General features: G+C 57.7%; 4 protein-coding genes across 4 annotated transcripts; 2 read left to right on the top strand and 2 right to left on the bottom strand.

Annotated features, from left to right (window-relative positions):
* Positions 1-114: 114 nt before the first annotated feature.
* RPC40 (DNA-directed RNA polymerase core subunit rpc40) lies at positions 115-1,409 on the top strand (the record flags this gene model as incomplete). Its single annotated transcript, XM_066779741.1, has 4 exons — positions 115-162; positions 212-316; positions 369-768; positions 826-1,409. 4 exons carry the CDS (start codon positions 115-117, stop codon positions 1,407-1,409), a joined length of 1,137 nt encoding a protein of 378 aa, XP_066630545.1.
* Positions 1,410-2,403: 994 nt separating this feature from the next.
* Positions 2,404-4,028, bottom strand: SLS55_008331 (uncharacterized protein; the record flags this gene model as incomplete). The annotated part of the gene is made up of 2 exons (XM_066779742.1): positions 2,404-3,774; positions 3,828-4,028. The coding sequence occupies 2 exons, from the start codon at positions 4,026-4,028 to the stop codon at positions 2,404-2,406; spliced, it is 1,572 nt and encodes a 523-aa protein (XP_066630546.1).
* A 1,470-nt stretch (positions 4,029-5,498) lies between these two features.
* ATP3 (atp3 gamma subunit of the F1 sector of mitochondrial F1F0 ATP synthase) lies at positions 5,499-6,547 on the bottom strand (the record flags this gene model as incomplete). Its single annotated transcript, XM_066779743.1, has 4 exons — positions 5,499-5,624; positions 5,678-5,731; positions 5,781-5,860; positions 5,914-6,547. 4 exons carry the CDS (start codon positions 6,545-6,547, stop codon positions 5,499-5,501), a joined length of 894 nt encoding a protein of 297 aa, XP_066630547.1.
* A 561-nt stretch (positions 6,548-7,108) lies between these two features.
* Positions 7,109-10,130, top strand: TOP1 (DNA topoisomerase 1; the record flags this gene model as incomplete). The annotated part of the gene is made up of 4 exons (XM_066779744.1): positions 7,109-7,160; positions 7,348-7,577; positions 7,633-9,942; positions 9,996-10,130. The coding sequence occupies 4 exons, from the start codon at positions 7,109-7,111 to the stop codon at positions 10,128-10,130; spliced, it is 2,727 nt and encodes a 908-aa protein (XP_066630548.1).
* Positions 10,131-10,939: the final 809 nt, after the last annotated feature.

The raw sequence follows: 10,939 nt of genomic DNA on the forward strand, positions 1-10,939 counted from the left end.
GTCGCAGGCGGCAGATCCCTCGGCCGCGGTTCACCCGCCAGAGAAGTCAGAGCAGTCGCAACTTTTTTCGATGCGCCGACAGTAATAGACTGCACGAAGACTCGCCCAGACGTCATGGTTCAAAAGCATCAGCCAACCCAGGAGGAGCTGGAGCGCCGTCGGGTATGCTCGTTTTGGCCCTTCTCCCCCGCGCTTTTCTAATATACCACAGATCGTCGGCGTCCACGCTGAGCATGTCTCCAACATCTCTTCCACCGACTTCCCCGGTCACTTCCCCGGCGAAGACCACAAATGGAGCCTGGAGAAGTTCAAGCAGGTACGCGCTGGCTGCCAAGCCATTCGCATTGCAGCATGCTCATACCTTCCAGAACTTCCGTGTCGATTTCCACCGGAACGAGCAGTTCGAAGCCCAGTTCTCTCTCGTCGGCGTCGATGCCGCCATCGCCAACGCCTTCCGCCGTATTATGATCGCCGAGCTCCCCACGCTCGCCATTGAGGATGTTTACATCATCAAGAACACCTCGATCATCCAGGACGAGGTGCTGGCCCACCGCCTGGGTCTGATCCCGCTCAAAGGAAACCCCGAGGCTATTAGAAACATGACCTGGTACAAGAAGCCTGAGAGCGGCGAATCCGAGGAAGCGGCGCACACCGACTACAACACCGTGGTCATGGAGCTTAACGTGCAGTGCGACTGGGCGCCGGAAGCGCGAGATATGGCCAAGAAGGGAGAGACGGACCCGAAGAAGCTCTTCATCAACTCCAATGGTACGGCCCGTAACAGCCCACCGCCAACCACATGAAAACTGACGGCGATCCACACAGTATACGCGTCCCAGATCAAGTTCGTCCCCACCGGCCGCCAGACGGAGCTCTTCGCTGGCGACGGCGCCATCCAGCCCGTCAACCCGGACATCCTGATCGCGAAGCTGCGGCCGGGCCAGAGCATCAACCTCTCGATGCACTGCATCAAGAGCATCGGCGCCGACCACGCCAAGTTCTCGCCCGTCGCGACCGCCACCTACCGCCTGCTGCCGCACATCGAGATCACGCAGCCCATCCTCGGCGCCGACGCGCACAAGTTCGCGCGCTGCTTTCCCGCCGGCGTCGTCGCCGAGCAGACCGTCACCGCCGCCGAGGCCGCCCAGCCCGGCTCGCCGTACGCCGGCCACGAGGGCGAGAAGAAGGCCGTCGTCGTGAACCCCTTCAACGACACCGTCACCCGCGAGGTTCTGCGCCACGACGAGTTCAAGCACAAGGTCAAGCTCGGCCGCGTGCGCGACCACTTCATCTTCAACGTCGAGAGCACCGGCCAGTTCGACAGCGACGACCTGTTCATCCAGAGCGTCAAGGCGCTCAAGGTCAAGTGCCAGGTCATGAAGAGGAACATGGCGAACCTGATGAGGTAGTCTCGCTGCCCGTATACCCTCCAAAAAGATGGATTTTGCATAGCCAAGGCGTTCCGGTTGGGATTTGAATTGGTGCGTGGGCGGATATTGCTCGATGTTTTTGGTAATTTCGTGGCGATGGTTTACAAAAGAGGGGCAGCTTTGGGGTCTGGCTTTTTTTGCTTCTTATCCCTGACCAAAAGTTACATCCGTGATTGATAGAGGGCGGCGAATGGAAATTGAAGCCATGCCGAAGGGAAGATGCTTTTTCGTGGTCTTCAATCCGGGCAACCGGTTTTTTTTTTTTTCACGAAGATGACCTAGGACTTCCACACTGCAAAGAATGAAAGAAAACAACAGCTTAACAAAAGTCCAAATTTCTAGTGTTCGTGTCTTTCAAGATGTCGTGCTATCGCTGAAGGGTATCTCCGTCTTTTTGGCAAGCTCTACAAACATTATTGGGGGAATAGTAGAGAAGAAAAGGTAAAAAAAGCAAAATGCCTGCCAATGCTCGCTCTCCGTCTCGTACATACAATGCTGTCTATGCTTCTCGTTCGCGCTGATATCTTTGTTCATCAATCATACGCCTTCGGCTTCTGTCCCGATTCTCGTCATTAATCTCGTGCTTTTCTCTCCGCTCGTTAATATTCACAATTCAAAAATCGAAAGGAAGGGGGGGTGGGGGGTGGGACCAAGGGGAAAACAAAGGAAAGAAAAGAGGGGGAAAAGGACGCCCTCCTCCTCTACTGCCAACGAGGCAAAAGAAATAACGAAGTGCGTGGTGTAGTGCGCGACTCCCTTGCTCAAAGAGCACCGTCCGCAGGTCTTTTTGCTCGATTTCAGTCTCGGGCAGATCCAGCCTCAATACGCTGCCGCACCTTACGCCGGCAACTTATCTCTCCCGTCCCCCAGCTCGCGGCAGCAGAAGTTGTTGCTCCCAAAATTGTAGCGGGTACGCGTGGGTGCGTGCGTGGGTGCGTGGTGGAAGGGTCGCCAACGCGGCCAGCCACTTTCCTCACGCCTCGCACTCCTGCAGCGCCAACCTGGCCAGCTCGCGGCAGCCGCTGGGATCGAAGCGCTCCCGGGCCCACATGCGCTTCCGGCCATCTTGGATGCGGTCCGCCTTCTGACCGGGCGTCATGCCGCGTCCATTCGTCATCGCAGCAGCACCATCGCCACCATTCGCCGCCGCTGCCGTCTCGGACTGCTGCTGCGATGATGGGGCGGACATCAAAACGCCGCTGCGCCGCCTGTTCTCCTCGGCCGCGCCGCCCGAGTTGGTGGCGGTGGCTTCGGACCACGTCGAGGACGAGGAGACGGAGCGACTAGAGGCGGGGCTGAGGTCGGCGCTCTTGAGCAGCTGGATGGAGAGCAGGTGCGAGACGAGCTGGGCGCGGAACGATGACAGGTCGCCGTTGTAGTGCTGGATGCGCGCGCCGAGCGGCAGCGGGAGCAGGCTGTTGCTGCTGCTGGACGACATGTTGTCGCGGGGGAACAGCAGCCGCGGGCAGGGATGCGTGCGCTCGACGGGCGCGCGCACGACACGTGCGGGCGTGGGAGTGGTCGGGTCGGCATCGTCTTGTTGTCCCTGCTGACGATCATCATCCTCGTCATCGGTGTCGTCGTAGTCGCTTAGGTGCTGCTGCTGCTGCTGTTGGCGCTGCTGCGAGCTGGGCGTCGCCCATTGGATGGGCGTGCCTTCGACCATGTCCACGAAGCCGTGCGTTTGCGGCGGGGGCGTCTGCGGGGGCGGCGTTTCCGGCGGCGGGAACCGGAAGGCAGTGTCCAGCCCGTTGTTGTTCTTTTCGTTGCTACGGCTAGGCGTCTGCGCCGGGGAGTCCGTGTGCGCGCTCTTTTCGGACAGCAGCGAGTCGCTGGACCTGGCCTTGCGGAGTTGGAGCGGCGACGGCCGCTTGACGCTCGGCGGCTCGACGGAGAGGTAGTTGTTCTCCGGCTTGTGGTCGTGCTTGTCGTCGGTGAAGGGGTCGGAGTCCAGGTCTCCGGCCCACGAGACATCGGTCACGAGCGAGTCCGTCCGGGTGTGCTTCGAACTGTTGAACGAGTGACGCCTCGAAGCCGAAGACGAAAGGTCAAACGCATCGAAGGTCGAGGTGAGGTCCCACATGCTGGGTATGGCCTGCCTGCTCTTTGGCTGGTCATCCTGGGCTGGCAGACTGAGTGACAATCGCGGCGGCGACAGCGGGCGATCTCCTTCCTGGTGAATGGGCAGAGGCTCTGGCAGCGTGGCAAGGGCTTTGTTGTAGAAGTCCTCTGACTGCTGAAGAGAAGGCAGGCGCGCAACGGAGTGATTGTGCATGGAACGCGCCAGCGTGTCATACGACAAGGCGGCGTAGAAGTAAAGAAAAGTGCGGATCAGAGGGTGATGCTGCAATGGCTGTTGTCAGCGGCGTTCAGTAAGTGAATTGTAAGGAAGCTTACGTCCGGACCGTCTTGTTCCAGAAGTGCCAGGCATTTGGACGCGCACTGCCTGTAGCGGCGGTCGAAGTAGAGGTGCTTCACCTCATTCAGCATCTTGCGCACGTCGCCCGTGGTCTCGTCCGACGCCGGCACGTGCAGACCGAACTTCGGGACGGTCGCGAGGCCATTGTAGCGGGTGCCGATGTCCCGCGTTGGGATCATGGTGGCTCCTTAGTGCAGGGAGGATGGCGCGCAGGAGAGTCGGGGATTGCAAGCAAATCCGAGGCTAGGGGGTTATAGTGAGGCGGACTCCCAGTGTTGACAAGGCCTTGGACGCGGTCGGCGAGAAGTCGGGGGTTGCTGCGCGCGGCGAGTGCCGGGACAAAGAGCGTAAACAACAAGAGCGGTGACCAGCCTCGAAAAATGTGGATACGGCGCAAAAACATTACCCCGGACGCCCATCGCTCACCGGTAAAAGACCCTGGTGCGCGAACCGAAGCCTCCGCGTCCTTGGGGGTCTCTGGGACTTCAGGTTGAATCATCCCAGAGATGCCAAACGGGAAAATTGCGTGGTTACACGGCTTCCACATCCGGTAATTATCAACCCCGGCCGTCCAAGCAAAATCGCCGAGTCCCCGGTTTTTGTGAGGCGTCGTATGGCTTGCATCTGTGTTTCAGATCATGTCGTCTATATTTCACGATAATAGGAACCTTGCGTAGCCCAATTCCGAGGCGCCATAGCCGCGTGTGGTCCTTCCTCCCGGCTCCTATCTGTGTTATCGTCGAGTGGTCGAAGCGCGGGCAGAATTTGTACACCTTGAGGGACTCGGCACATTCCAACTACCTCTTTGTTTCCGCAAACATATGTTTTCCAACGTTCCGGTTCGATAGACTTTGATAGTGCAAGATAAGAGGCCGGTGTTGTGGTGCAGCCAAATCATGGTATGCGAGCCCTTCACATATCGTAATGCGTTCGGCTGTAGTAGTCCTCTCGTCTGGGACCCTGGGTTGAATGGCCAGCCCCTGACTGTTGACTGTCCGCTACCACCCTCGGCTAGTCATGCTCTTTGAGTACCGTAGGCATCGACCAACTCATTGGCCCAAAGGCACAGTATCACCTACCTATTGCACTCACAGTGATCTCACCTCTATTAGGACATTCATATTGCCCTTAGTGCAGATCATATTTACCACATAGCTTTCAAGCCCCCTACTCTTGGTCAGACTTACCACAGAGCTGCTTGACCCCTCGACTGCATCGAGTTACGGACCAGCACATCTTGTCCATTGCAGAGCCGCTCCTGTTGGTTTGGTTTAGGTTGTCAGCCAGAATGAGGGTGGCCACTATTTCCTCGATTGACCTGGATACGGTCTGTCGGGAGGCAGGGTCAAGGTAAACGTATCACATCCGTTATAGGTAATAGAGCCCAGTGTTCCAACCTGAAACCCTTGAACGGCTACTGGCAGTGTCAGCTGTTTCAGATGTACCCGCTTCAGCACCAGAAGTCGGATTGACTGCACTCACACGAGATCGTGCTTAGCAATTTCCCCAGCGCATTTCTCACATAATGTTTCTCAATGTTGGGATATCAGACAACGGTTGTATTCTACATACACGCAATCGGGGGATTTGACCTGAATTCCGGCATCGACGGAATGGGATTTTTAAGTAGATGCTGTCAAATCGATCTCTTACTCCTCGGAAGCGGCGGCACCAGTGATAATCTCGACAAGTTCGCCAGTAATGACGGCCTGGCGAGTACGGTTGAAGAGAATCTGGAACTTGTTGATCATGTCGCCGGCGTTCTTGGAGGCGTTCTGTAGGCAAGGTCAGCACCCGGGCATATCTTGAGATGGATAATGTTACTCACGTCCATGGCGTTGCGACGAGCGGACTGCTCGCAGGCGTGGCCCTCAGCCAGAGCCTAGAATCTGTTAGAAGCGTCCAATTGTTCACAAGGACAAGAGTCGTACCCAGTAGAGAGAGTTGGCCAGAGAGTATTCACGGAGGTTGGGGAGAGTCTCGTCCTCGATCTCGAAGGAAGAAAGGTTCTCTGGGAAGCATTAGTACTTGATATTCCATGTGGAAACCGGACCGAAAACTAACGGGACTCGGTGATGGCCTCCTCCGAGAAAGCATCAATGGGGGTGGGCTCGTAGGACTGCGCGTTGATGAACTTGTTGTAGACGATCTTGACGGAAGCGTAGTCACCGGGGAGACGAGAAATTTGGTCGGCAACGGCCGAAGCGTCCGCGAAGGTAGGAATGTCCTTGCCGATGCCGGCGAAGCTGAGCTGGATGTTCTTGGCATTGCCTCTGCTCAGCTGCGCCTTGCACTTCTCGCCGAGAATGACGAGATCGGTGTCGGGCTTCTCCAGCAGAACCCTGCGCGTGAACCTGGACAGACCCGAGTGGATACCACCACAGAGACCCTTGTCGGAGCTGCAGATGATCATCAGGTCCTTCTTGCCATCGGCCTCAAGCGGCTTGGTCTCGGCCTGCTCGAAGACAGCGTTGGAGGCCTGGCCGTAGACGCGCGACGACTCCATGGCGCGCTGGGCGCGGGTGAGCTTGGTCGAGGCGACGATTTTCATGGTCTTGGTAATCTTCTCGATGTTGCGAATCGACTTGAGACGGTCCTCGATCTCACGCAGGGTGGCGTAGTTGGCGGCGGCGGCGACATTGACGGTCGCGGGGCTAGCAATTGCAGGCGCAGAGTCAGTATCTGATGCCAATTGCATCGAATCGAGGATTGAGCGCAGGGCGGGCGCGGGCGCGGGCGATCGGAAGCCTACCGGGCGACGGCCGCTTGGCCAGCTCGCAGAGCCGGGCGGGCAGCTCTCGAGAGCATCATTGGGGCTGGGCGGGTGCGGAGGGGAGAGTGATGAAGCGGACGATGCGAACCGACGTGGGCGTGGTGCTCCGGATGGTCGGCGGAGAAGTTGTTGCGCTTCAACCTCACGGCGAGGTTGCGGTGATTCGCTAGTGCCGCGGCCACGTGACCCGGCCGGCCCAGAATCGAAGGGTTCCTCTTAAGCTCCCTTTGTACACCCGCTCCCTTCTCTTCGCTTCTCAGTGTGCACTTTTGCCCGCTGCGGTCCGCCATCATCGCCTCCCTTCAATTACCCGTGTCCGCGCGCGTCGGCCTCCGCTGGCTCTCGCCCACCACCCTCCCCAAGCCGACATCACTCGGTTCGCGCATCTTCGCCAGACTCGGTGCCACTCAGCGGGCCGTCGCAGCTGAGCGCAGACCTGGATTCCCTTTCGCACGCTCACCCGCCACCCGTCGCCCGCCTCGCATCATGTCCTCCTCCGACAGCGACACGCCCCTCGTCAAGGGCAAGACCAACGGCGGTACGTCAAACCAAGATCCACTCGCTCGGCTGAAATGCGCCGGCCGTCTCCAGTTTGCTCCTCTCACCTCTCATGCGCCACCTGCCTTGCACGCTTCCCCTCACACCTGCGTGCTTGCCTGCACCTCACCTCACCTGCCTTGCTTTGCCCCGCCTCCTCACTTTGCTGACCTTTGTAATCCTCTCAGCCATGTCTGCCGACACCATCCCCAAGAGCGTGGACAGCACCATGGACCGACAAGTACCCTCGTCGAACGGTCAGCTCGAAGTCGACATATCAATACGCAATGGCCCCGTCCGGGAAATGGACATTGACGAGCCGAATGGCGTTGCCAACGGGAAGCGCAAGCAGCGCGCAAGCATCAACGGGAAAAGCTACAAGGAATCCTCTAGCTCCGACGAGGACGATAAGCCACTGGTGCGTCACCTCACTTTCTATCTGTGCGCTTCACTTGCGCTGATGCCTTTTACAGAGTAAGCGGCGTAAGACCTCGTCCCCCAAGGCCACTTCTGCTTCGGATTCCGAGTTGAGCGATGTACCCTTGGCGAAGAAGACCGCAAGGCAGCAGCTGCCCCCGAAGATCAAGGCAGCCGATGTCGGCGAATCTTCCGACTCCGACATTCCTCTCGGGCGAAAGCTTGCCAACGAAAAGAAACACATTGAGCAGGCTGCTGAGAAGGAAGCCAAGGCTATTCGCGCTGCGGAAAAGAAGGCACCCGTCAAGAGAAAGCCCCAGAAGGAGGAAAGTGAGAGTGACGATGATATTCCTCTATCGAAGAAGAAGAAGCCGGTTGCTAGAAAGGCCAACGGGGTCAAGAAGGAGGAGTCTGACGACGACGTACCACTAAGTAAAAAAGCACCGCCTGCCAAGAGGGGCAAGGCGAAGGTGGCAGAACCAAAGAAGACCACCAAGGCCAAGGCAGCCGCAAAGAAGGAGACGGACGATGACGATGAGGCTGACGCCGAGGAGGAAGAGTACAAATGGTGGGAGGATCCGACCAAGGGTGATAACTCCATCAAGTGGCAGACGCTGGAGCACAACGGTGTCGTATTTCCTCCGGAATATGAGCCTCTCCCGGAGAACGTCAAGCTCAAGTACAACGGAATGCCCGTCAGCCTGCACAAGGACGCTGAGGAAGTCGCCACTTTCTTCGGATCGATGCTGAACTCCACCCACAACGTCGAGAATCCCACGTTCCAAAAGAACTTTTTCCACGATTTCAAAGAGGTTCTAGACAAGACTGGTCACGCTAAAGGGCCCGACGGCAAGAAGGTCAAAATCGAAAAATTCGACAAATGCGATTTCAAGGACATCTACGAATACTACGCGGCACAACGCGAGGCCAAGAAGGCGCTTCCCGCAGCGGAGAAGAAAGCTTTGAAGGCAGCAAAGGATGAGGCTGAAGCGGCCTACATGCATTGTCTTTGGGATGGACGCAAGCAAAAAGTTGGAAACTTCCGCGTTGAACCTCCCGGCTTGTTCCGTGGTCGTGGTGAGCATCCGAAGACGGGGAAGGTCAAGAAGAGAGTCCTGCCAGAGCAGATCACGCTCAACATCGGCAAAGAAGCGAAGGTTCCGCCGCCCCCGGCTGGCCACAAGTGGAAGGAAGTCAAGCACGACCAGACCGGCACCTGGCTCGCCATGTGGCAAGAGAACATCAACGGTGCCTACAAGTACGTCATGCTTGCAGCGAACTCCGACATCAAGGGCCAGAGCGACTTCAAGAAATTCGAAAAGGCGCGAGAGCTCAAGAAGCATATTGATCGCATTCGAAAGGATTACACCCGCGACCTCAAGTCCGAAGTCATGGCAGATCGCCAACGTGCCACGGCCGTTTATCTCATCGACAAATTCGCCCTTCGTGCCGGAAACGAGAAGGGAGAGGACGAGGCAGATACGGTGGGCTGCTGTTCGTTGAAGTATGAGAACATCACGTTGAAGCCGCCGAACACGGTCGTCTTCGACTTCCTCGGAAAGGACAGCATTCGCTTCTACGACGAGGTCGAGGTCGAGCCGCAGGTGTTCAAAAACCTGAAGATCTTCAAGAAGGCGCCAAAGAAGGATGGCGACGAAGTCTTCGACAGACTGACGACCTCGGGTCTGAACAAGTATCTCAGCACGTACATGCAGGGTTTGACGGCGAAGGTTTTCCGTACCTACAACGCCTCATACACCATGGCGAGGTTGCTTAGGGAGATGAAGTCGACTGGAAGCATTGCCGAGAAGGTCAAGGATTACAACGAAGCCAACCGGAAGGTCGCCATCCTCTGCAACCACAAGAGAACTGTTGCTGCCAACCACAGTAATCAGATTGAGAAGATGCAGGAGAAGATCAACGGTCTCCGGTATCAGCAGTGGCGCGTGAAGCAAATGATGATTGACCTCGACACCAAGGTGAAGAAGAAGAAGGGAGCAGAATACTTTGAGCTTCCTGAAGATCTCACTCAAGAGTGGGTCGAGCAACATCAGCAGGCACTTGTCGAGGAGCAGCGCGACAAGATCAAGAAGAAGTTCGAGAAGGACAACGAAAAGCGGGTGGCCGAGGGTGAAAAAGAGATGAAGGCCAAGGAACTTCAAGAGCGTCTCGAAGTCGCAGACGACCTGGAGAAGAAGTTCAAGAAGGAAAACAAGACGAAGAAGGTCGAGGCTGAGGGCAAGGGTGTCACGGTCGACAAGCTGGAGACCAAAGTCGAGCAGCTGCAGCAACGCATCGAGACGGCGAAGGTGCAGCTGGAGGACAAGGATAACAACAAGGAAGTTGCGCTTGGCACGTCTAAGATCGTAAGTGCGGCTCGGGTGTGCCGGGAAGATGGCTGTACTAACGCTTGGTGTAGAACTACATCGACCCGCGCCTCACGGTGGTGTTCTCGAAAAAGTTCGACGTGCCGATCGAGCGGTTCTTTTCCAAGACGCTGCGCGAGAAGTTCGACTGGGCGATCAAGTCGGCGGGCGAAGACTGGGAGTTCTAGGGTTGCACAGCAGCCCCGACCATTTCTTTCCATTTCTCCCGGTTGCATTCTTTTGTGCTCATGGGCGTCAGGCGCAGGGTAGAAGGCTTGCAGTTCGATGGCCGCCGGCTGCTATTTTGCACAAGATTTCTTGAAAAGGCAAGTGGTGTTTTGGTTTTTCGACGGGCGTGCGGCAGCGGGGAGGCTCGCTGCAGGGGCGCGGCTGGGCCCTCACGGACGCGCAGCAGGCGGGGTAGGCCTGCATTGGGCAGGTGCAATAAAAGGATGGATTTTCATCTGCATAGCGGCCGGCAAGCTATAGCCGTCGGGGCGTTTGGCAGGGTGCGGTGCATAGGGCTCTCAGAGTGGTTTTGCGAGGGATTGGGAGTGGCAGCCAGCTCTCCACACTGGACCCGGCGGCCGCTCATGCAGGTGCGGGACGATCTCTGTGTGTGCCACTGCCGGGTCACTGCAGGCTGGCTGTGCCTCATCTGGCATGACATATATAGAGCTAGGGACAAAAGTTTCAATGGACGTGCATGTCTTTGGCAAGTGCCGCTCCCTCCTCTGGCGGGCGCCACCGATGACGGCCGCGACGGGAGCGGGAAAACCCAAAAAGCCGCGCATCGCGGCGCAGATCGATAGGGCTTTTTGGAATCACAGGAGGCGCAGGGCGCGAGGACGGGGCCCCGTCGGGCGGGCCACGCTGGCACACACGGCGGAGGCTCGCACATGTGCACATGGCCTGGGGCGCGCGATGGCGCAATGGCGGATTGCGTGCAGCGTCGTCGCCGTCGCCGCGCGGTGGAGGCCGGCCGGGGACAGGACGG

The sequence above is a fragment of the Diplodia seriata genome, assembly GCF_021436955.1.
Source record: "Diplodia seriata strain FDS-637 chromosome Unknown scaffold_8, whole genome shotgun sequence".
Lineage (NCBI taxonomy): Eukaryota > Fungi > Ascomycota > Dothideomycetes > Botryosphaeriales > Botryosphaeriaceae > Diplodia > Diplodia seriata.